The 25,438-nt window shown below is 48.9% G+C and overlaps 1 protein-coding gene across 1 annotated transcript in view; it reads right to left on the bottom strand.

Moving 5' to 3' along the window:
- The window catches only part of LOC142311913 (cytochrome P450 2C20-like), a 57,944-nt gene that overhangs the window by 17,954 nt on the left and 14,552 nt on the right, over positions 1-25,438 (bottom strand). The window contains exon 2 of the mRNA XM_075350772.1: positions 265-427. Coding sequence (XP_075206887.1) covers positions 265-427 — 163 coding nt within the window. The remainder of the gene's footprint in view (positions 1-264; positions 428-25,438) is intronic.

Here is a 25,438-nt window from a genome sequence, read left to right as displayed (position 1 = left end):
AAAAAGAAAGAAAAATGGCTAAAAAAAACCTAAAAATGATGAATTGGGTGTTAAGTTTTTAATTTGCCCCCCACTCTCCATACACGTCAACGTAGCATAAAACCCATCCAAGCAATGTATCATCACTTTGACTGGTGAAACAAAACAAGTTGCTGCCATGACAGAGGTTTCGCCACCAGAAGACGTTCTACCATCATTTTGAACCATATTGATAAGTTTTCAAGACAGAATTTTCACAAATGGCCATCTTGATTGGGTTTTCACCTTTTTTCCGAGCAATTCTTTCAAAAACTGGCAATATCGCCCTCCCACTGAAATCGTCGGCCTGTCCCACCAGGGCCTCCTTCAGGGTATCGTAGCCATAAAGAACCACAGTTGGTTTCCATCCAAAGAAGATGGTGTAGATGCTTCCGTACTTCTCCCCGAGCTGGAACAACACCAGAATAAATAACATGAGCTGATATTTGCTGCCAGCTGGCTGGTTACACATTGACTATTACAACCCTCAATAGGCACACCCAGCTCTGTAAACAGGGCACAAGTAGTAGTGGGTGGAAATATGGCCCCATATGTCCAGTACTATTCAAATAGTGAGAGTGAGGATGTAATAGATTAAATTCAGAGTTGCTCAAACATCACTTTTAATTATCAGCTAGTTATGAGTGAGCATTACCATGTTCAGGTGCTCGGTACTTGTAATTAGTGATGAGAGAGCACTACCATGCTCGGGTGCTCGGTACTTGTAACTAGTGATGGGTAAACACTACCATGCTCGGGAGCTGGGTACTCATAATGAGTAGTGATGAGCAAGTACAACCATGCTCGGGTGCTCGGTACTCGTAACGAGTAGTGATGAGTGAGCCCAACCATGCTTGGGTGCTCGGAACTCATATCGAGTAGTGATGAGCGAGCACTACCATGCTCGTGTGCTCGGTACTCATAACGAGTAGTGATGAGTGAACACTACCATACTCGTTTACTCGGTACTCATATCGAGTAGTGATGAGCAAGGACTACCATGCTCGTGTGCTCGGTACTCATATCGAGTAGTGATGAGCGAGGACAACCATGCTTGTGTGCTCAGTACTCATAACGAGTAGTGATGAGCGAGCACTTCCATGCTCGGGTGCTTGGTACTCATAACGAGTAGTTGGATGCTCAGATGGCTCAACTCGATTACTGAGTATAATGGAAGTCAGTGGGAAACTTGAACATTTGGGAAAAATGCTTGAATTTCCCATTGTCTTCCATTATACTCGGTACTCGAGACACGCCCATCTGAGCATCCGACTGCTTGCTTCAAGTACCGAGCATCCAAGCATGGTAGTGCTCCCTCATCACTATTCTCAGCCTTCCCAAAAAGACCTGGCTTTTGGTACTGTGTAAACTGTATTCATTGTATAATGAAATGCTCTGTAATTTTCTAATATATTCTGTGTATCAATGCCTTAAAAATCACTGCTTTTTGTCAGTGAATGGACATGTTCTCCAACTTATTAATTGTAGAATAGAAACTTTCTTAAATAGTTGGTGTTTCATAATTTAACACCTCTGCTTGCTGCCAGTGAATGGAAATGTTAATTATTTGCATATTTTCTGGTCAACTACTCACATGTACAGTATTTGGTCAGTTTTTTACCTCAGTATTTCACAGCCAAAACAAGGAGTGGGTAATAAATGCTGAAGTGCTCTCTTTAATGCTTTTCCTCTGATTGTTCCTCTCCTGGTTTTGGCTGCAAATACTGAGGTAAAAAAACCTCACCAAATACTAGGCACACAGCCTTAGGGGCACTTTGCTCACTAAGACATCGCAAGCCGATGCTTGCGATGCCGAGCGCGATAGTCCCCGCCCCCGTCGCAGCTGCGATATCATGGTGATAGCTGGCGAAGCGAACATTATCGCTACGGCAGCTTCACATGCACTCACCTGCCCTGTGACGTCGCTCTGGCCGGCGACCCGCCTCCTTATTAAGGGAGCGGGCCATGCGGCATCACTGCGACATCACACGGCAGGCGGCCAATAGAAGCGGAGGGGCGGAGATGAGCGGGACGTAAACATCCCGCCCACCTCTGTCCTTCCGCATAGCCGGCGTGAGCCGCAGGACGCAGGTAGATGTTCCTCGCTCCTACGGCTTCACACACAGCGGTGTGTGCTGCCGCAGGAACGAGGGACAACATCGTACCACCGCAGCAGCGTAATTATGGAATTCCCCGACACTACACCGATGATACGATTACGACGATTTTGCGCTCGTTAATCGTATCATCTAGGATTTACACACTACGATGTCGAGAGCGACGCCGGAAGTGCGTCACTTTTGACATGACCCCACCGACATCGCACCTGCGATGTCGTAGTGTGCAACGTGCCCCTTAGACCATGTTCACACGTTGAGTTTTTTACCTCAGTATTTGTAGCCAAAACCAGGAGTGGGTAAGAAGAAGAAGTGGTGCCGTGCTTCTATTATACTTTTCCTCTGATTGTCCCACTCCTGGTTTTGGCTACAAATACTGAGGTAAAAAACACCAAATACTGAAAGTGTCCTTAGGGTTTTGTTCACTTGTCAAGTCTTAGTTTTTTGCCGTAGTTAGCAAAAAAGAAATATAAAAAGAAGGTGTAAATAACCCCTGTGGGTAAGATCACAGGATCCAATAAACACACTTGGCCATTACCCTCCCCATCCCCTGCGGGGTTGCGAGTCCTTTGGTCACCTTAATCGGCGAGGCCATGGCCCTTTGACCTCATGATCTTATCCTAAAGCCATATTTATACATCTGTGATAGAGGTTGGGCTGGGCATTGCCTATCATACCTGGCTTAAGTCTGTATTGTAGACCACACTGTTCCCAAATTAATTAAGTCGCTATAAATCAATTTCACCTCTATGTCCACAGTTTTCATAGTCTATAAATTCCCGCACGGTGACTTTGTATCTCTTCTCATGACCTGAAATATTCTTTACCACCAATAAAAAAAAGGTGGCACTTTTACCCGGCTCTTTCATTTCCCTGTGTGGCTCACCTTGTCTGACAGGTTCTCAACTGCTGCACCGGCCCACGTCTCCATGCTCTCATGTTACAAAAGTGAGAGTCGTTTTTAGAAAATGCTGCAAACCCTTCATTCTACTTAGCATGCTTCCCTTTAAAGGACTCATTTTTGGGGGGGTTTGCTGTACTCAAACTATGAGGTGGGTCCCAGCAGCAAGGCAAGACTTTAAGTTTTTGGCGAGGCGCCACAGGGAGGGGCAGATTCATAGAAGCGATCAGAGGTTGGCACCAAGCTGGTGTAGCGAAATAATGGCACAAACGTTTGACCACAATAGTTTGAGACTCTGGCACCGCCTTGGACTGGATAGTGAAGCACCAGAAGAAAACGTTTTGCTTTTGTTTCATAGACAAAGGTCTATAACGGCTTTTTTTTTTTGCTGGACAAGTTTTAGTTTTCAATGGTGCCATATACAGTGTGTCCACCCATATCCTGTGCACCGCCATTAACTTGAGTATGGCGGCAGCTATAGGCATAGAAGTGGTGTCTAGGTATAGTAAACAACGGAGTTACCATTTTTTTCTCGAAAACGGAACGAGATAGAGAAAAAAAGGGAATTACAAAGTTGTAGGGCATCATCAATTCAATAAGAATCGACACCTTGCATACAGAAATGCTATGATTAGAACGTGTAACGCTCACACGGCTGAGGACGTGAAGCGATACCTCATGGAGAGCTTCCTACAAGTCATTGGGTATGGTGGCTGCATGGAGTGGCCTCCACGCTCACCTGACCTGACCCCATTGGACTTCTTTCTGTGAGGTCACATCATACAGCAGGTGTATGCGACCCCTCCACCAACATTGCAGGACCTATGACGACGTATCACAGATGCTTGTGCAAACGTGTCACCTACCATATTGCACAACGCGCAGCAAGATACAGTATGCTGTCCAGAGTCCAGATGTGCATTGCAGCTGACGGTGGCCACTTTGAGCATCAAAGTTAAATGAGCGCCACATGTGTGACCAGCATTCAATGTTTTGGGAGGGTCATGGAGTTTATATCATAGCATTTTTATATGCAAGGTGTCAATTCGTATTGCATTGATGATACCCTGCAACTTTGTAATTCACTTTTTTTCTCTATCTCGTTCCGTTTTCGAGATAAAAATGGTAATTCCGTTGTTTTCCACCAGTTGGTGCTATAGGTGGTTTCATTGCGTAGCACATGGCTACTTTACTATACCTAGACACCACTTCTATTCCTATAGCTGCCGCCGTTCTCAAGTTAATCGCGGTGGACAGGATATGGGTGGACTCACTGTATATTTCTTTCATTCTTGTTTTCTGGCATTTACTATATAGTATAATTCATGTCAGTTTTATTATCTGTGGTGTCAAATATATATCTTTTTTATGTTTTACTACTTTTTTTGTGGGATTTTTTTTTTCAAAGTGAACTGCAGGTTTTATTGGTACCACTATGCCACACATATTTTGGTAACACATTTATTTTTTATATGGGATGAATAAAAACAGCAATTCTGGCATTGTTTTTCATGGATGGGGGTTGTTTCTCGTTTTCTTATTAGCCCTCAACTGGTGAGGTGGGGTTTGCAACACCCCAGGGAAATTTTGTTCAGCTGGCATTCATTGGAAAATGCTGGTATGAATCATCAATGTATTACATTTTCCGATACTTGTGGGTGTCAAAAATTTGGTATTCTCATGTGTAATCAATTGCCAATAAGAAAACAATTAAAACAAACGTGATCTTTGCATTTTCTGTAAAAATTAGAGATTTCTAAACACTGGGGTATAGGAAGCCCCACGTCACCAGTTGCCTGACAAAAATCTCACCTCATCAGTTAGGAAAGCTGGAAAATTCACAATTTTTTATGTATAGTCATCATATACTGTATCACTAAATTACTAAGTGCACATGACAGATATATTTACGTCAGAGAGGTGAAGGGGGGGAGGGTTTGAGGTTGAATGTGCCACTGTTAAAGCTGTGGATAGCACATGGATAAAGTGCTGAAGTGTTGTGGCCACCTCCCATCTGGTTGGCGTGTAGGAATGTGCAGAATGCCCTGCGGAGCTGGCGGGTGAGGGCACGATGCTGCTCAGTCATCCTTTTAGTTCTCCTGAGTTTGTTTGCACTTGAAGGGGAGATTAGAAATTCTTCTAGTATGCAGGGAACACGAACAAGGGGCTGAATAATGCACCTCTAACCCTCCCCAAGATCCAATAACTCTCCAGCTCTTGCTATTATTGGAGCCAAGCACATTGCAAAACACAAAACACCACCCTTCTTGTACTAAATAAATACAATATACTCCAGCTTAAAGGGGTGGTCCACTTTACATATATACATTATATATATATATATATATATATATATATATATATATATATACACAGTACAGACCAAAAGTTTGGACACACCTTCTCATTCAAAGAGTTTTCTTTATTTTCATGACTCTGAAAATTGTAGATTCACATTGAAGGCATCAAAACTATGAATTAACACATGTGGAATATTCAAATTGTCTCTCCAGTAAAGGAGACAAACTCTAGCACAGCGCCACCTATTGTGGAATGAAATACTTAACAAAAAAAGTGTGAAACAACTTGTAATATGTCTTATATTCTAGGTTCTTCAAAGTAGCCACTTTTTGCTTTGATTACTGCTTTGCACACTCTTGGCATTCTCTTGATGAGCTTCAAGAGGTAGTCACCGGAATTGGTCTTCCAACAGTCTTGAAAGCGTTCCCAGAGATGCTTAGTACTTGTTGGCCCTTTTGCCTTCACTCTGCGGTCCAGCTCACCCCAAACCATCTTGATAGGGTTCAGGTCTGGTGACTGTGAAGGCCAGGTCATCTGGCGTAGCACCCCATCACTCTCCTTCTTAGTCAAATAGCCCTTACACAGCCTGGAGGTGTGTTTGGGGTCATTGTCCTGTTAAAAAATAAATGATGGTCCAACTAAACGCAAACCGGATGGAATAGCATGTCGCTGCAAGATGCTGTGGTAGCCATGCTGGTTCAGTATGCCTTCCATTTTGAATAAATCCTCAACAGTGTCGCCAGCAAAGCACCCCCACACCATCACACCTCCTCCTCCATGCTTCACGGTGGGATCCAGGCATGTAGAATCCATCCGTTCACCTTTTCTGCGTCGCACAAAGACAAAGTGGTTGGATCCAAAGATCTCAAATTTGGACTAATCAGACCAAAGCACAGATTTCCACTGGTTTAATGTCCATTCCTTGTGTTCTTTAGCCCAAACAAGTCTCTTCTGCTTGTTGCCTGTCCTTAGCAGTGGTTTCCTAGTAGCTATTTTACCATGAAGGCCTGCTTCACTAAGTCTCCTCTTAACAGTTGTTCTAGAGATGTGTCGGCTGCTAGAACTTTGTGTGGCATTGACTTGGTCTCTAATCTGAGCTGCTGTTAACCTGTGATTTCTGAGGCTGGTGACTCGGATAAACTTATCCTCCGCAGCAGAGGTGACTCTTGGCCTTCCTTTCCTGAGGCGGTCTTCATGTAAACCAGTTTCTTTGTAGTGTTTGATGGTTTTTGCCACTGACTGACCTTTATTTCTTAAAGTAATGATGGCCACTCGTTTTTCTTTACTTAGCTGCTTTTTTCTTGCCATAATACAAATTCTAACAGTCTCTTCGGTAGGACTATCAGCTGTGTATCCACCAGACTTCTGCTCAACACACCTGATGGTCCCAACCCCATTTACAAGGCAAAAAATCCCACTTATTAAACCTCACAGGGCACACCTGTGAAGTGAGAACCATTTCCAGTGACTACCTCTTGAAGCTCATCAAGAGAATGCCAAGAGTTTGCAAAGCACTAATCAAAGCAAAAGGTGGCTACTTTGAAGAACCTAGAATATAAGACATATTTTCAGTTGTTTAACACGTTTTTGTTAAAGGGGTTATCCGGCTTATTTTGCTTTTTTTTATTATTTACACCATTGGGCTACATTGGGGCAGGTAAGTAGACAGTGACCACTTACCTGCTCTGCTGTCAGCCCCTCTCCCCAGGCTCAAAGGGGTCATGTGACTGCTCCTGCTGTGATTTTGCTACTTCCGGTCATTTCATGTCAACATGGGCAGGACCATGTTGACATGCAAATCTGCCACTGCATGTTGCCGCCCTGCTGGGCGGGTACAGTGCGATGAGCCCCGCCCCCCTCCCTGTGCTGCTATCTGTGCCCTGTATGTGCTGGACAAACACAGGGTTGCCCTCTCTGTCTAGGACACTGTGAGTGCTGTTTTCCCAACAGTGTCCTCAGCTCATTATGTTGTATGGTGCCCGGGTAACTGTGACCCCCCTCCCCCGTGCGCTGTCTCTGTGATGAATGCAGCCTCCTGTGCTCCTCGCTTCTGAATACAGTCATAAGCAGGGATGTCACCTGACACCAGCGAACAACAGCACTGATCTCTGTATAGCTCAGCTGTAAGGACACTGCAATCATCACAGCACGGAGAAGAGACAGCATGCTGCACGGGTGAGAAGGGAGAGCGAGCAGGGGGGGAGAGGGCAGAGAAGAGCGTGCACAGGTAACAGAGTGGGGGGCAGAGAAGATAGTTCATGAGTGACACAGCATGGGGGCAGAGACGAGAGTTCATGGGGGTGAGAGACAGGGGAGTGCTGGGGGGCAGAGGAGACAGTGCAGTGGGAGAGAAGAGAGTGCATGAGGGGGATTATGTATAATATCTTATATAAGTGTGTGTGTGTGTGTGTGTGTGTGTCTACAGGTGCTGGGGCAGTATACTGACAGGAGGGAATGTGTGTATACAGAGGGCGGGCAGAGGGTGTGGCTGGACACTGAGGCCGGGGGCGGTGCCAGCTGTGACTGTGGGTTTGGCAGTCAAACATGTCATGTTAGGTTGTGCTGAATGTAAACAAGGAGCTGCAGAGAATAAAGTGAAAAATCAAGAGAAACAAAAGTTAGAAAACAAAAAAATAATGTAGGGGGGCGTTTTATATGACAATACAGCACAGATTAACTTAATTTTTTTTTTTGGAGTTTATGTCGGACAACTCCTTTAAGTATTTCATTCCACATGTGTTAATTCATAGTTTTGATGCCTTCAATGTGAATCTACAATTTTCAGAGTCATGAAAATAAAGAAAACGCATTGAATAACAAGGTGTGTCCAAACAATAATAACATGGAGGAAATTTGGAGCCCAATCTAGAAAAATACACGGCATCGAATCAATAGGTTGGATGAAGATCGAAACACTTTCTGCATTCTCACCAAGATTAAAGCTCAACGACTGGAAATCCAAGGGAATATGCTTAATCTCAGACATACTCGATAACGATAAGCTGAAACCCTACCAAGACTTAGCAAAAGAATTCAAACTAACAAAGTCAAATAAGAAAACTTGGAAGATAATAGAAAAAATATTCATGAAACCTAGCACCACCCTCCACCTTCCAAGTAACATCACAGCTCTCTTAAAGAATCCAAATAATCAAAACACTTGGAAAACCAAATATATCTACCAAATTTATAACGAAGACACAAATCTCCTTAACTTAAAACACTTGGAAAAGTGGAAAATCGAGTTAAAAATCCCAGAAAAGCAATTTGAAGAAAGATTTCAAAAGTCATTGGCCACAGTCTACAAAAATATACCTTGTGTTGCTCTTATAGAAACCAATTATAAGATAATAACCCGCTGGTATTACACACCCCATAAATTGCATTTAATTAACCCAGATACCTCAAACAAATGCTGGAGAAACTGTGGAGATTCAGGCAACATAACTCACATATTTTGGTCGTGTCCAAAAATTAAGAAATTCTGGAGAGACATTCAATCACTTATAAGGTCCATTACACAGCTAGATGTAGCTCTAACTCCAGAATTAGTTCTTCTTCTCTTAAACATTGAAGCGATACCTAAACATTTTAGGCCCATAGTAATACATATTCTGCTAGTGTCCACTAATCTCATTGCATCCAAATGGAAAAGTGAGAAAGCTCCTAATATTCAAGAAGCTAAGGAGAAACTAACTCTACATAAAACTTTAGAGTACTACTATGCGATAAAAAATAATACTCAAACAAAGTACCTCACCAAATGGGACCCATGGCCAGAGCCCAATCACAGACAGACTATATAGCCCAACTGACGTTAAGAAAACACTAACTATATTCGAGAAATACAAGCTGACTAATAATTCCAGGCCTGAAGCTCTAGTCTTTGATACCTCCCTGATCTAAAACTCTGATCTCGCAAATTTGCTGGACTGTCTACGGAATCCATGCCAGGAAGTTGTTAATTTTATTTGTTGTTTAGTTATGTTTTGCAAAAAGTTAATTCATAAGCAATTGATTTGACCAACAAAATATACTGCTTGATGTATCAACACTAACAAACAGGAGGGTCAAAATATGTGCATTTTCTTAACCTTGTTTTACTATCTATGTGTCCTTAAATTTTGTAATGCATGTTTTCAAGATTTGTTAACTACAAAACCTAATAAAAATCATTTGAATAGAAAATAAAGAAAACTCTTTGAATGAGAAGGTGTGTCCAAACGGATGGCACTGTTGTACTCACTCAGACAGAAAGTCACAAAGTCTCTGGTAAACCAAACGGCCAGATGGACTGGTCCCGCAGCCGGCTGCAGTGTCTTTGCTCTCCCCGGACAGGTGATGGTGGCTGTCTTTCCCTGCACCTGTGTAGAATGTGTCGACTCCGATGGTTTCCCAACGGTAGTCCGCTCCCCGGCGTATTGGTACCGTAGGAGCCCTTTTGCCCGCAGGGGCTGGCTCTCGGATCTCTAGCCTGTGGCAGTGGCTGTATATCTTCACGGTGTGGACTGTTGCCTTCTAGCGGGACTTGGGTGTTAGGAAACCCCTGGGGTTCCGGTCACTTTCGGATTTGACCATTGTCGGCGGCTCCAAGCCTAGTCGGGGTCCGATGGCCCTGCCTGTGTGCTTAACTTACTCCGCTCCCCGGTTCGGTACCGGTGGGCCACCGCCCAAACCCCGGTCCTACGGTTCCGCAGAGATCCGCTAACTCCTGCAGACGGCCACTACCGTCTGCCGACCTTGCTGTCAGTGCCTGGGCTCCTACCCAGGCACACGCAGACGTTTTACTCCTCTCACTTTCACCTCCAGAACTCATCTGACTCCTTTTCCCGCCTCCAGGCCTGTGAACTCCTTGGTGGGTGGGGCCAACCGCCTGGCTCCACCCCACCTGGTGTGGACATCAGCCCCTGGAGGAAGGCAACAAGGGTTTTTGGTTGACTGATGTAACTGTCTAGGGAAGGGGGTGTGTGTGGTGTTATGTCTGTGACTACCTGGCTAGTCCAGGGCATCACATTCCCCCTTTGTGAAATGCAGACCGTCCGTGGGCTGCCCGTCCATCACCGGTTTTATTTTTGTTTCTGCAAAAGATAAATTAACATATAAACATTCAACATAAGCATAGTTTCATTCTTCCCGTACGGGAGGCTCGGTACTTTAACGTTGCAAACGGTAAACATTTTTATTAAAACGGACGGGTTCATGGTCTTCCGCTCCCCCACCCAAGCAACCTAAACCTTGGTGCTGCCCCTAGGAAACGGGCAGCACCCCTCTTCCCCAGTCCTGGTCCAAGTTACCCGAGCGGGAACGGGTGCGGTGGCTCGCACCCGGCTGTCACTTCAGGGGACCCCACGTCCAGGGGGACCCCTGACCCCCGGAGGATGGCCACTGGTCCTGGTGGTGGCCGGGCCCCAGCCTACTCTGCTGCGGGCCCTTCCTCCAATCTGCCTCTCCGGAGGCGGCACAGAATGGAAAACAGCCCACAAGCTATTTACAAACCTACAAGTTCGTGGGTGGCCTGCTAGTTGTCGGCCATGTCCATGAGCAGTTTCTCATGTGGGCGGTAAAACACACAGAGTCCCTACGGGGACAACTTGCCGGCAACGGCCAGGATAATCAACTGGTTGATGATCAGGTGAGACTTCGGATTGATTAGTATTCATTCATTCAACGGAAAACAAGGTACTGAGGGTCCCAACGGGGACAACTTGGTTGCAACGGTGGACCGCTGCCATTATTTGAGGTCGCCCTCCTCATAGGCCTCCTCCAACTCAACATCCGGACGGCACGGTGGGGGAGGGGACTGGGACCACCTCTGGGCACTGCGGCCTACCCTCTGCTTGACATCCAGGGCAAACCAGCCCCTCTTCCCTCAATGTCGGGTGTAAGTCGCTCGGTTGTAGATCGCGACCAGGATGACCGCTTGGCAGGTTAGAGTTCACATCTCGGAGGGCCACGAATATCTCGGCCTCCAGGCCCAGTTTGTACACGAAGCCGTATCCCCGCCGAGGATCAAACCGCCTCACCTGGCCTTCATACACCGGGCCCCGCACCCGAAAGGTGGCGTTGCGGAGATTGCTCTTCTCCTTCATGACGCGTGCCAGCACTTCGGCCTTCTGCTGCTCCCTAGCGGCAATTTCATGGCCCAGCTGGCTCGGCTCCCTGTCCCAGTAAAAGGCGTTTGCATGCCCCTGCGCGCGGGTCGGGCCCCGCTGGACTTCGCCCACACCGGCCATGACCGGTACTCTCTTGTGGGGTCCTGCGGTGACGTGGCCTGGGCTGCTGCTTTGCAGCGATAACCCGGCGCAGCCTCAGACGAGGCGTGGGGTGCAGGGACAGCAGGCCTCACCTGCTGGGCCTTCCGGTTCACGGCTTCCACCTCTCCAGTAGCCGGACGGACTGCCGGGGCCGGGACGGTCTTGGGTGCGGCCGCACCGGGGCCGACGGCTTCTTTTCGCGGACGGGCACCTCCCGCGGGATCTTCCATGGCAGCGGGAGGGACGTGGGCCGTTCACGGACAACGCCTACAGGCTGGTCCTCCAGGGCGGACGGACTGGATTCCGCTGCCGGTGTCGGGGACACCGAGCCTAGTGGCGAGGCGGCAACAGCCGGTGCGGGTGGCGGGGGAGGCAGCAGGGTGAGCGGGTGCAGACCGGGCCCCTCAGCCGCAGCGACCGGTCCTTCAGGGACACAGGGGCGTGGGCCGCTTACCCGCTCTTCCAACACTGCCTCCACCTCGCGTCTCCGTACGGCCACCGCCAACTCCTCCATTTCGGCCACCCACCGCTCCATTAAGAATCGGACCTAGGCCTGCAGGCAGCAGCACATTTGCGCGGTCCGGGCCTCCACCCATGCCGCTGTTCCTGGCGTGGGCTCCGGGATCTCTGCGTGGCTGGACGGGACGGACATGTCAGCGCTTGTGCTTCTAGGAACCGGATGTGTCGCAGAGTCCTGGCGTCCCTGCTCTTTATACCCTCGGTTACATGAGGCAGGCCCTCACCCGCCCCCACTTGGTTCTTTCTAGCACTTCCCTTTTCAGGGGGCGGGTCTTCGCTTTCGCGCCTTCCCTACTCGGGGAAGATGCTCAAGCGGGAAATCTTCGCGCCAAAGATGGCGGCACTTCAAATTTTTCGTCCGGACGCCGCCGGCGGGGACTGCAAGGCGCACTTCTACCGGTAGGTAGATTGGTTCTATCCTGTTCGTGACGCCAAGTTGTCGCGGGCGGAGGGGCGCGCTCGCCACGCTCGGGTCCGGGGCTTCTGCTGCTGCTGCTCGGTGGCTCGAGCGGTGGGCCAGACCCGGGGACTCGAGTAGCGCTCCTCACCCGTGAGTGAAAAGGGACGGTTTGTTTGGGGAGATAGTTCGTGACTCCACCCACGGGACGTGGTGATGGTGGCACCACCGCTGCTGGTAACGGGGATCCCGGGAGCGATGGTAGGGAGCAGCTAGGGTGTTGTCCCCTCCGTGGGTAGGGGTTGGTGTTCCCGGGGCCCGTTGATGATGCGGGTAGGCTGGATGGCTGGGGTGCAGGGTTGCAGGGGCAGCAGGCGCGGTGTCGGATGGCACTGTTGTACTCACTCAGACAGAAAGTCACAAAGTCTCTGGTAAACCAAACGGCCGGATGGACGGGTCCCGCAGCCAGCTGCAGTGTCTTTGCTCTCCCCGGACAGGTGATGGTGGCTGTCTTTCCCTGCACCTGTGTAGAATGTGTTGACTCCGATGGTTTCCCAATGGTAGTCCGCTCCCCGGCGTATTGGTACTCGAGTAGCGCTCCTCACCCGTGAGTGAAAAGGGACGGTTTGTTTGGGGAGATAGTTCGTGACTCCACCCACGGGACGTGGTGATGGTGGCACCACCGCTGCTGGTAACGGGGATCCCGGGAGCGATGGTAGGGAGCAGCTAGGGTGTTGTCCCCTCCGTGGGTAGGGGTTGGTGTTCCCGGGGCCCGTTGATGATGCGGGTAGGCTGGATGGCTGGGGTGCAGGGTTGCAGGGGCAGCAGGCGCGGTGTCGGATGGCACTGTTGTACTCACTCAGACAGAAAGTCACAAAGTCTCTGGTAAACCAAACGGCCGGATGGACGGGTCCCGCAGCCAGCTGCAGTGTCTTTGCTCTCCCCGGACAGGTGATGGTGGCTGTCTTTCCCTGCACCTGTGTAGAATGTGTTGACTCCGATGGTTTCCCAATGGTAGTCCGCTCCCCGGCGTATTGGTACCATAGGAGCCCTTTTGCCCGCAGGCGCTGGCCCTTGGATCTCTAGCCTGTGGCGGTGGCTGTATATCCTCACGGTGTGGACTGTTGCCTTCTAGCAGGACTTGGGTGTTAGGAAACCCCTGGGGTTCCGGTCACTTTCGGATTTGACCGTTGTCGGCGGCTCCAAGCCTAGTCGGGATCCGATGGCCCTGCCTGTGTGCTTAACTTCACTCCGCTCCCCGGTTCGGTACCGGTGGGCCACCACCCAACCCCGGTCCTATGGTTCCGCAGAGATCCGCTAACTCCTGCAGACGGCCACCACCGTCTGCCGACCTTGCTGTCCGTGCCTGGGCTCCTACCCAGGCACACGCAGACGTTTTACTCCTCTCACTTTCACCTCCAGAACTCATCTGACTCCTTTTCCCGCCTACAGGCCTGTGAACTCCTTGGTGGGTGGGGCCAACCGCCTGGCTCCACCCCACCTGGTGTGGACATCAGGCCCTGGAGGGAGGCAACAAGGGTTTTTGGTTGACTGGTGTAACTGTATAGGGAAGGGGGTGTGTGTGGTGTTATGTCTGTGACTACCTGGCTAGTCCAGGGCGTCACAGATCCAGCCTCATCATTTAAGGTGACAGCTCCCAAATAGCCATTCAGCCAAGGGGAGTGTCTCTCGCAGATGCAGGCTTTGTGGGCAGCAAAGGAACCCGCCAAGATCCGCCTGCCCCGATACTTCACTGCCAAGGAACCGTCGGCCCCGCTTCCCACAGAAGTAAAGTGAGTGGCTCGGGTCACCGCGGGTAGCAAGAAGCAGGAGGCGTGGATCCCGACCTTGCTGACACTTCCTGGTGGTGGTGCCGTCTGTGGCCGCGTGACTTATGGGGTGATCTGACATCTCGACTGTGAGCAAAGCTACTCTTTTTCCAGGATTCAGGAGGGGGGAATCGGCACAAAGGTGTATGTCAATTCCGAATTAGTGTGCGAGGGTCCCACTGTTACTTAGGCAGATCAGGTCCACTTCATCAAGGAGGACAGCCTGGGGGTGGTACACAGTAGCTGTGGACTATGTGCTGTGTAAGGGGCCTTCCAGGAAATGCTGCAGTCCAAACAAGTCAGACAAAGCAACGGTCTCCCGGTGTCACTGACTTTGCATACCTGCCACCTTAGGGGAGAGACAGAGGCTAATTTCCCCAGTGCTGCCCTGGATTCCAGGCCGGGATGTCGGAGGCGGAGGGTTCCCCGACAGTTGTAAATGTTGCTCAGGGGGCCCATTCGGCAGTTTATGTCAAGGTGGCAGAATCCAAGACCACCTGGGTGTGAAGGACAGCCACAATTTGTGTGGTATGCCCTGAAACCGGAGCCGGACTACCCCCTAGTTGTGTTGGCTACACCTAGTGTTGCGGGACTGGTTCGCATTCTGTGGTGGGTGGATCAGGAGACCCGGTAACCTGACGTTGCCCGAAGCGGCTGAAATTTTGTTTGTGGTTCCCCTCTTGCAAGTGGTTTAGTTTCGCAAATTGCCCTCCCCTCTGCTGTAATGCAGAACCTTGAGTAGTATCGTTGTTGCTTGCTCTGTCCAGACACTGCCCCTCTTATCCTATGGACTTTGCCCTAAGGACTCCCCCCTTGTCCTCTCAATGGTCCTGGGCACTGTTGTGCTCCAACGGACAAGCATCTTCAGAGAGGGGAGGAAGAGAAAGGAAGCATTTGACCCTGAGAGGCAGGTCCAGGACTGTTGTGTGTCTTGCCCAGAGCACACAAGTGCATGGACACTACTGTCGACAGTAGGGAAGGACTATTGCCTTTAAAATGTTTATTTTAAAGTGGTTTGCCCTCGTCTGGTGCCCGGATGAGTGAAATTAACTATTATTTTTAGCCATTACGTACTGTATATGGGCTCAAAAGTAATTTTCTTCATTTAACATATAAATTTATGGTCCCCATACATTTTCCTGACTAAGCATATTGTAGGTGTTGTTGAGTATTAAAATGTATATGATAATATGTACTGCTGCTAGTGCAATGTAGTCCCTGATGTATCAGAGCTGGGATCGTGTAGCAGCCAACGCCATCAAGCAGTCAGATAGGAGCAGCAGCAGGTTAGATGTTAGATACAGTCATATGAAAAAGTTTGGGCACCCCTATTAATGTTAACCTTTATTCTTTATAATTTGGGTTTTTGCAACAGCTCTTTCAGTTTCATATATCTAATAACTGATGGACTCAGTAATATTTCTGGATTGAAATGAGGTTTATTGTACTAATAGAAAATGTGCAATCTGCATTTAAACAAAATTTGACGGGTGCAAAAGTATGGGCACCCTTATCAATTTCTTGATTTGAACACTCCTAACTACTTTTTACTGACTTAGTAAAGTACTAAATTGGTTGTGTAACCTGATTGAGCTTTGAACTTCATAGGCAGGTGTATCCAATCATGAGAAAAGGTATTTAAGGTGCTTACTTGCAAGTTGTTCTCCTATTTGAATCTCCTATGAAGAGTGGCATCATGGGCTCCTCAAAACAACTCTCAAATGATCTGAAAACAAAGATTATTCAACATAGTTGTTCAGGGGAAGGATACAAAAAGTTGTCTCAGAGATTTAAACTGTCAGTTTCCACTGTGAGGAACATAGTAAGGAAATGGAAGAACACAGGTACAGTTCTTGTTAAGCCCAGAAGTGGCAGGCCAAGAAAAATATCAGAAAGGTAGAGAAGAAGAATGGTGAGAACAGTCAAGGACAATCCACAGACCACCTCCAAAGACCTGCAGCATCATCTTGCTGCAGATGGTGTCACTGTGCATCGGTCAACAATACAGCGCACGTTGCACAAGGAGAAGCTGTATGGGAGAGTGATGCGAAAGAAGCCGTTTCTGCAAGCACGCCACAAACAGAGTCGCCTGAGGTATGCAAAAGCACATTTGGACAAGCCAGTTACATTTTCGAAGAAGGTCCTGTGGACTGATGAAACAAAGATTGAGTTGTTTGGTCATACAAAAAGGCGTTATGCATGGAGGCAAAAAAACACGGCATTCCAAGAAAAGCACTTGCTACCCACAGTAAAATTTGGTGGAGGTTCTATCATGCTTTGGGGCTGTGTGGCCAATGCCGGCACCGGGAATCTTGTTAAAGTTGAGGGTCGCATGGATTCAACTCAGTATCAGCAGATTCTTGACAATAATGTGCAAGAATCAGTGACGAAGTTGAAGTTACGCAGGGGATGGATATTTCAGCAAGACAATGATCCAAAACACCGCTCCAAATCTACTCAGGCATTCATGCAGAGGAACAATTACAATGTTCTGGAATGGCCACCCCAGTCCCCAGACCTGAATATCATTGAAAATCTGTGGGATGATTTGAAGCGTGCTGTCCATGCTCGGCAACCATCAAACTTAACTAAACTGGAATTGTTTTGTAAACAGGAATGGTCAAATGTACCTTCATCCAGGATCCAGGAACTCATTAAAAGCTACAGGAAGCGACTAGAGGCTGTTATTTTTGCAAAAGGAGGATCTACAAAATATTAATGTCACTTTTATGTTGAGGTGCCCATACTTTTGCACCCGTCAAATTTTGTTTAAATGTGGATTGCACATTTTCTGTTAGTACAATAAACCTCATTTTAATCCAGAAATATTACTCAGTCCATCAGTTATTAGATATATGAAACTGAAATATTTGTTGCAAAAACCCAAATTGTTATAAAGAAAAAAGGTTATCATTAATAGGGGTGCCCAAACTTTTTCATATGACTGTAAGATAGGGTTGAGCTAAATGGGGGAGGAGTGACAGGTAACAAGTGGGTTGGCTAGTGGTGCCGTCCTTTTGGGGTGTCATTCAGTGGCGTAACTAGAGTTGGATGGGCCCCGGTGCAAAGTTTAGACCTGGGCCCCCCCTCCACATACACAGACACTTGGGGTAAGGCATACCTCCCAACTTTTAAAGAAGGAAAAGAAGGACAAAGTTTGCGGCGCTTGTAGCGGCAAATTTTTAGGCCACGCCCCCTAACCACACCCATTTCACAGTCACGCCCATATCCACTCCCCATCCACACCCATTCAGCATGGACACGCAGGCAGCCGGCGGGCCTCCAGCATGGACACGCAGGCAGCCGGCGGGCCTCCAGCATGGACACGCAGGCAGCCGGCGGGCCTCCAGCATGGACACTCAGGGAGCCACAGTGAGGCGGCCGGTCGCCCACACAGTGAGGTGGCCGGTCGCCTTCACAGACAGGCGGCAGGGGGGCGCCCGCACAGACAGGCGGCCGGGGGGCGCCCGCACAGACAGGCGGCCGGGGGGCGCCCACACAGACAGGCGGCCGGGGGGCGCCCGCACAGACAGGCGGCCGGGGGGCGCCCGCACAGAAAGGCGGCCGGCCGACCGCACAGACAGGCGGCCGGCCGACCGCACAGAGAGGCTCCGGCCGGGGGTGAGGGGGGGGGGAGGGAGGGAAATCAGCGCTGGGGAGATTTTACTGTACCAGCAGCAGCACAGGCAGCGCTCCTCTCTGTTATGCCACGTCTACTGGGATGGTAGGAGGGAAAAGCAGGGAGGCGGAGAGAGAGTGGGTGGGCGGAGCCCGGGAGCCGGCCGTCCCGATCGTGGCAACGGGACAAACAACGTAAAGCGTGAAAGTCCCGCTGTATCCGGGACGGTTGGGAGGTATGGGGTAAGGGATAATGACACTGACACTCGGGGTACAGGATAATGACGCTGACACTTGGCTCTCACCCACAGCACCCTGAAATCCCTCTATCAGCACCCAGCTTTCCTATGTTCTGATATTTATCTTGTCCTCAGCACCCAGCTTTCCCATATCAGAGCATGAGAAAGCTGGGTGCTGAGAGATGTATATCAGAACATGGGAAAGCTGGGTGCTGAGAGATGTATATCAGAACATGGGAAAAATGGGTGCTGAGAGATGTATATCAGAGCATGAGAAAGCTGGGTGCTGAGAGATGTATAGCAGAACATGGGAAAGCTGGGTGCTGAGAGATGTATAGCAGAGCATGGGAAAGTTGGCTGCTGAGGGAAAGAGCCTTTTTCCCTCAGCACAAAACATTTCCATCCCATACTTGTATCTTTGTCCCCCCTGTATAAAGTTCTCAAAATACTATAACAGCCCCCACATATCCTTCCAAATAATTGTATAAAGGGTCTCACATAACCCTTCATATATTAGAATGCAGATACATAGCCCTCCATATATTATAATGCACCCCCATAATCCTCCATGTATAAAGTAGCCCTTCAATTATAATGCATTTCCCATAGTTCTCCATGTATTAAAATTCACCCCATAGTTCTCCATATATTATACTGCACCACATAGTCCTCCATGTTTTATAATGCACTTCCATAGTCCATGTATAAGGTAGCCTCCATAGTCCTCCATATATTATAATGCAGCCCCCATAGTCCTATATGTATTATAACACAACCCCATAAAACTTCAGATGGTATTATGCAGCCCCATACTCCTCCATGTATAATTCACCCCTATATTCCATGTATAAGGTGTCCCTTCATTTTGTATTATACAGCCCCCCCCCCGACCTCCATTTTAATGCAGCCCTATAGACCTCCAGTATAATGCAGCCTCATAGACCTCTATGTATATTACACCTCTATATTCAATGTATAAGGTGTCCTTCATGTTTATTATGCAGCCTCACCAGGCCTCCATATATAATAATGCAGCCAACCTCTCCAGGCCTCCATGTATAATATAGCAGCCAGCCTCCCAGGCCTCCATGTATAATAATGCAGCCAGCCTCCCCAGGCCTCCATGTATAATAATGCAGCCAGCCTCCCCAGGCCTCCATGTATAATAATGCAGCCAGCCTCCCCAGACCTCCATGTATAATAATGCAGCCAGCCTCCCCAGGCCTCCATGTATAATAATGCAGCCAGCCTCCCCAGGCCTCCATGTATAATAATGCTGCCAGCCTCCCCAGGCCTCCATGTACAGTATAATGGAGTCTCCCCAGGCCTCCATGTACAGTATAATGCAGCCTCCCCAGGCCTCCATGCACAGTATCATGCAGCCTCCCCACCCCAGGCCTCCATGTACAGTATCATGCAGCCTCCCCACCCCAGGCCTCCTTGTACAGTATCAGGCAGCCTCCCCACCCCAGGCCTCCTTGTACAGTATCAGGCAGCCTCCCCACCCCAGGCCTCCATGTACAGTATCAGGCAGCCTCCCCACCCCAGGCCTCCATGTACAGTATCAGGCAGCCTCCCCACCCCAGGCCTCCATGTACAGTATCATGCAGCCTCCCCACCCCAGGCCTCCTTGTACAGTATCAGGCAGCCTCCCCACCCCAGGCCTCCTTGTACAGTATCAGGCAGCCTCCCCACCCCAGGCCTCCTTGTACAGTATCAGGCAGCCTCCCCACCCCAGGCCTCCATGTACAGTATCAGGCAGCCTCCCCACCCCAGGCCTCCATGTACAGTATCAGGCAGCCTCCCCACCCCAGGCCTCCATGTACAGTATCATGCAGCCTCCCCACCCCAGGCCTCCTTGTACAGTATCAGGCAGCCTCCCCACCCCAGGCCTCCTTGTACAGTATCAGGCAGCCTCCCCACCCCAGGCCTCCATGTACAGATGCAGCCTCTCCACCCCAGGCCTCCATGTACAGTATCATCCAGCCTTCCCACCCCAGGCCTCCATGTACAGTATAATGCAGCCTCCCCACTCCAGGCCTCTGACCACCGTGTACTCATATATATATATAAAAAAAAAAACCAAGTACTCACCGCTCTCCTCCTTCCACTGCTGCTCTGTCCTGACGTCTCCTTGTTCCACTGATGCTGTACTCCCTGCTCTCCTCCTTCCACTGCTGCTCGTCCTCCCGGTGCTGCGGTCGGCGTCCTCCCTCCCTGCGCTCTGTGCACTCAGCACAGCAGTCGCACAGGAGTGACGTCACCGCACAGGCACAGGGGCAGAATGATGATGCAGAGCGGCGCCGGCCGCTCTTTGCTTCATTATTACTGTGCGCGGTGACGGGGGAGGGGGGGCCCCGGTGCCGCCGCTGACATCGGGCAGGAGGGCCCGGTGTCGGGGGCGGCAGCGGGTCATATAGTGGGCGCGTGCACTGTGATAGATCAGCGCAGCTTCTCTCTCACTGAGAGGAGCTGGCTGCTGATCTGCCGGGTCCCCGCGGGCCCCAAACCGCCCGGGCCCCGGTCGCAATCGCGACCGCTGCGACCACGGTAGTTACGCCACTGGTGTCAGTTCTGAATAGGGTTCAAGTAAGAGAAAATGTGGCTACGGTGTCAGGGCCAGTCAAGGAACCCTGACGTAACCTCGAGAGAATCACTCCGGTGGGCTCAGGGAAGTCGTACAACTAGACAACCTTTGGGGCCCAGTAGTGGACGATGGTGAAAGGAAGAAGGGGAACAGAGACACAGGCCCTACAGTTTGAGGACGCGATCAAAGATAATGGGGATAAGTCGAAAGAGAGAGTGTAATGACCCAGAAGGAGCCATTACAAAAGTTTCTACCTTCATAAAAGTCTGTAGAATAATATATGTTTTAATCTATTGCCTGTTGTCATTCTGTCAAATTTACTGTAAGTTGTTACTCTGTAATATCATTGGAGACCAGTAGGTGGTGGTATGTGTTGGCAAGGGACTACAGTACAGACCAAAAGTTTGGACACACCTTCTCATTCAAAGAGTTTCTTTATTTTCATGACTCTGAAAATTGTAGATTCACATTGAAGGCATCAAAACTATGAATTAACACATGTGGAATGAAATACTTAACAAAAAAGTGTGAAACAACTTATAATATGTCTTATATTCTAGGTTCTTCAAAGTAACCACCTTTTGCTTTGTTTACTGCTTTGCACACTCTTGGCATTCTCTTGATGAAGCTTCAAGAGGTAGTCACCGGAAATGGTCTTCCAATAGTCTTGAAGGAGTTCCCAGAGGTGCTTAGCACTTGTTGGCCCTTTTCCCTTGACTCTGCGGTCCAGCTCACCCCAAACCATCTCAATTGGGTTCAGGTCTGGAGACTGTGGAGGCCAGGTCACCTAGTGCAGCACCCCATCACTCTCCTTCTTAGTCAAATAGCCCTTACACAGTCTGGAGGTGTGTTTGGGGTCATTATCCTGTTAAAAATAAATGATGGTCCAACTAAACGCAAACCGGATGGAAAAGCATGCCGTTACAAGATGCTGTGGTTGCCATGTTGGTTCAGTATGCCTTCAATTTTGAAAAACTCCCCAACAGTATCACCAGATAAGCACCCCCACACCATCACACCACCTCCTCCATGCTTCACGGTGGGAACCAGGCATGTGGAGTCCATTCATTCACCTTTTCTGCGTCCCACAAAGACACGGTGGTTGAATTCAAAGATCTCAAATTTGGACTCATCAGACCAAAGCACAGATTTCCACTGGTCTAATGTCCATTCCTTGTGTTCTTTAGCCCAAACAAGTCTCTTCTGCTTGTTGCCTGTCCTTAGCAGTGGTTTCCTACTCGTTTTTCTTTACTTAGCTGCTTTTTTCTTGCCATAATACAAATTCTAAGAGTCTATTCAGTAGGACTATCAGCTGTGTATCCACCAGACTTCTGCACAACACAACTGATGGTCCCAACCCCATTTATAAGGCAAGAAATCCCACTTATTAAACCTGACAGGGCACACCTGTGAAGTGAAAACCATTTCCGGTGACTACCTCTTGAAGCTCATCAAGAGAATGCCAAGAGTGTGCAAAGCAGTAATCAAAGCAAAAGGTGGCTACTTTGAAGAACCTAGAATATAAGACATATTTTCAGTTGTTTCACAATTTTTTGTTAAGTATTTCATTCCAAATGTGTTAATTCATAGTTTTGATGTCTTCAATGTGAATCTACAATTGTCAGTCATGAAAATAAAGAAAACTCTTTGAATGAGAAGGTGTGTCCAAATTTTTGGACTGTACCGTATATTGGAGGATGTCTGATCAATATCCTCTATAGCCTGGTCACTATGGTAACCAGGGATAGTTGACAGTTGAGACCAGCCAGGCTGGAGGTGAAGAGCAGATTACAAGGGCGGCTAATGTCAGGTATCTGCCAGACAGTCTTTTCCGAGCCCTTCGCAGCAGGGCCTAACTGCAGATGTAGATTTGCCATTACAGAGCACCAGTCCAGTTGCCATCCAACCAAAAACCTGTATGGAAATCCATTGTCACAGCTAAATGCTTAAGAAGAAGTAATCGGCATACTCACAGTATCTGGGCCCATAAGAGACTATGCGTGACTGCCCAGAGATAGTGGGTGGGATTAGGTGGAGTTAGTGGGTGGTAATGGAGATAGGGTGGCTTCGGAGGCAAGGCATTTCCTTTTGATGCGCAATGGAATATACATTAATTTTTAAGTCCATGTGGTCATGTAGTTCTTTATAATAGAAGTGGGTCTGGGAGTAAGACTTCCATGTGGGGGGTGCATAATTAATTCTTAATAGTTTAATTATGTAAGGGGGGCTTTGCACCCCCCCCCCCATCTTGGGGTCTTATCACCACTCTGATATAAAGAACTCCATTTCTACATGGACTTATGTAGCGCCCCTGAAGCCATCAGGGAGCTACAAGGTACTGCATCCCTCACCATGATGCAGGGCCTACCCCTAGGGACTCAGAAGACCAGTGCCGGTGACATCAAACACTCCAGAAAATCCCTGTTCTTCCCCAATTATCCCTCATAGAATGGTACCAGGCTAGGGTCGGACCAATGGATGGCCGCCTAAAGGTGTAGTCAGTCCAGTCCACTAGTTGACCAGGTGGGAGGGGTAGTTAGTGGACAGTCAGACAAGAACAGAGAAGGGAGTTGAGCAGTGACAGTGAATGTGAGCAGATGCACTGATAGGAGTGAACAGTGACCTGAGGGCCCAGGCGGTTAGTTGCCGGTGGAGTACGGTGGAGTACCTCCGGAACTACGCACCAACGGGGTACAGGACCCTAGGTCAGCCAGAAGCTCCAGGCAGGCCTGATAACATCTGCACAGTGAGGAGACCATCAAGGATCTCACTGACCTTAAAGTTCGGGACTCAGTAGCAAAGGGAGAACCGGGGACAGGACCAGAGACTCCAACCCCACAGGGTTCATGCTACTGTCATTCGGACTGCAGTAGAAGACCACCAGGAGGGGACCCCCAGCTGCTCTACGCCATGGGGACCCACCAACCAAAAGACAGGTTAAGGAGAAGAAGCCACCAGATTACTAAACCGGCACTGGGACTAAGGGGACCTGAAGGTGAAACCAACCGGCCTCGGGTGACCAGTTACCACCAGGAAGTGAGTAAAGGACCAGTTGCACTGAAACCCTCTTGTGTGGCCTACCTTCTTCCGACGCCCGTCACATCACCTACCCTCTGGGGCCCCGCCCTGCTTTCGGACGGCCTAACATCCAGGCTGCCATTAACACCGGCCCCAGCAGCGGGAACTGTGCAGCAGCGGCTCCATCTACATAGCCGCAAAACCCCAAGTGTCGTCACGTGTGAACATTATGCTAATCCCCTGTAAATATTCTGCCTTTTCAAAAAGCACCAAGGGCACGACACCGGGGAACGGCCACCAAAGTGACATTCCCCAGCTATACACTGCCCGGGACCCCATAACCCTGGGCGACACATGCCCAATCTTACCGCTCTGGCCCACTTACTCCGGCCGCTCTGGCACCACTGTCTTCTAATGCCCACTGTCTCCGCTCTGCCCACTATCTCCGGGCGCTCCCACTCAGTCACTTCCGGTGCCTGATACTGCAAGTATGCCGAAGTAAACCGTCATTGTGTGATCCGATCCAGTAAACCATTTGAACTTTTCATACCAAAGTCCTGTCTACCTTTTTCTTACTTCCTTAGTTACCTACCACATACAGATGTACCCTGGAAATGGGTTTGGAGTGCCAGGAACCAGGTAGGAGCACCGTGACACCCCAAACTGCACAACACCACAGAGAAGCCACACCACCGCTCAGCACATACGGTCTGGGCCGAATGGTGACTCCTACACCTACTACCCAGGTGTGACGTATGTTACATTTAAAATTTTGGCGTCATGAAAAGGATTTTTACTTCTGTGCCTTATGTTTATCTTGGGCTGAAAATAACGCGCTGCAAATGCTTGAATGAGTACAACTGGGGAAACCAAGGGGGTAGAGACTGTCTGACTCTGTATCTGCTCACTGGTAAAGCGCACTTTACCACGCTCCTATTTCTCGGATGTTGCCCATAGCAACATCTTCCAAAATTTTGAGTTACTCAAATTGACCCATCTAGACTGGTACAAGATATTGAGTGCAATGTCTTGCAGTGAAGATAGCTACACCATGGAGCGGGAAGACTCATCAAGGAACCAAGTGCCGCAGCTACAGAGAAGTTTACCTAGTACTCCAATGAATGCTAGTTCAGCAGCCACAGCAGCCAGTTGTATCATGCCTCTGACCATGCCATGTTATTTCGGGGCCCCCTGGCTTCCCCACTATGAGGGAATGCCTGACACATACTGAGAGTTCAGAGAGAGAATGCAGGCTACCTTCAAACTATCCCCGTCCCTGAGGAGCAGAAAGTGGAGATCTTAATTGGCCAGCTACAGGGAGCAGCACTCCGTAAGTTCAAGTCCTGGCCTTGGCCTGAATGCCAAACCAAAGATTAGATCTTGGAGAGCCTAAAGGTCACTTTTGAATCAAGAAAAACAAAAAAATGGGCTTCACAGTCTTGCACTGCCGATCAGGAGTAAACTAGGACCAATCTTGAAAACAAGAAAAATGTATTTAAAAATACAATATCACTACGCGTTTCGGAGGCGGTCTCCTCCTTCCTCAGGTGCATAAATTATAAACAATGCAGTAATCTTTTTTAGGAAAATCTTGACTAACAACCACAATTAAGGCACATGATATCAATTAAATCATTACT

The sequence above is a fragment of the Anomaloglossus baeobatrachus genome, chromosome 5 (assembly GCF_048569485.1).
Source record: "Anomaloglossus baeobatrachus isolate aAnoBae1 chromosome 5, aAnoBae1.hap1, whole genome shotgun sequence".
Taxonomy (NCBI): Eukaryota; Metazoa; Chordata; class Amphibia; order Anura; family Aromobatidae; genus Anomaloglossus; species Anomaloglossus baeobatrachus.
This window is presented reverse-complemented; position numbering and strand designations above follow the sequence as displayed.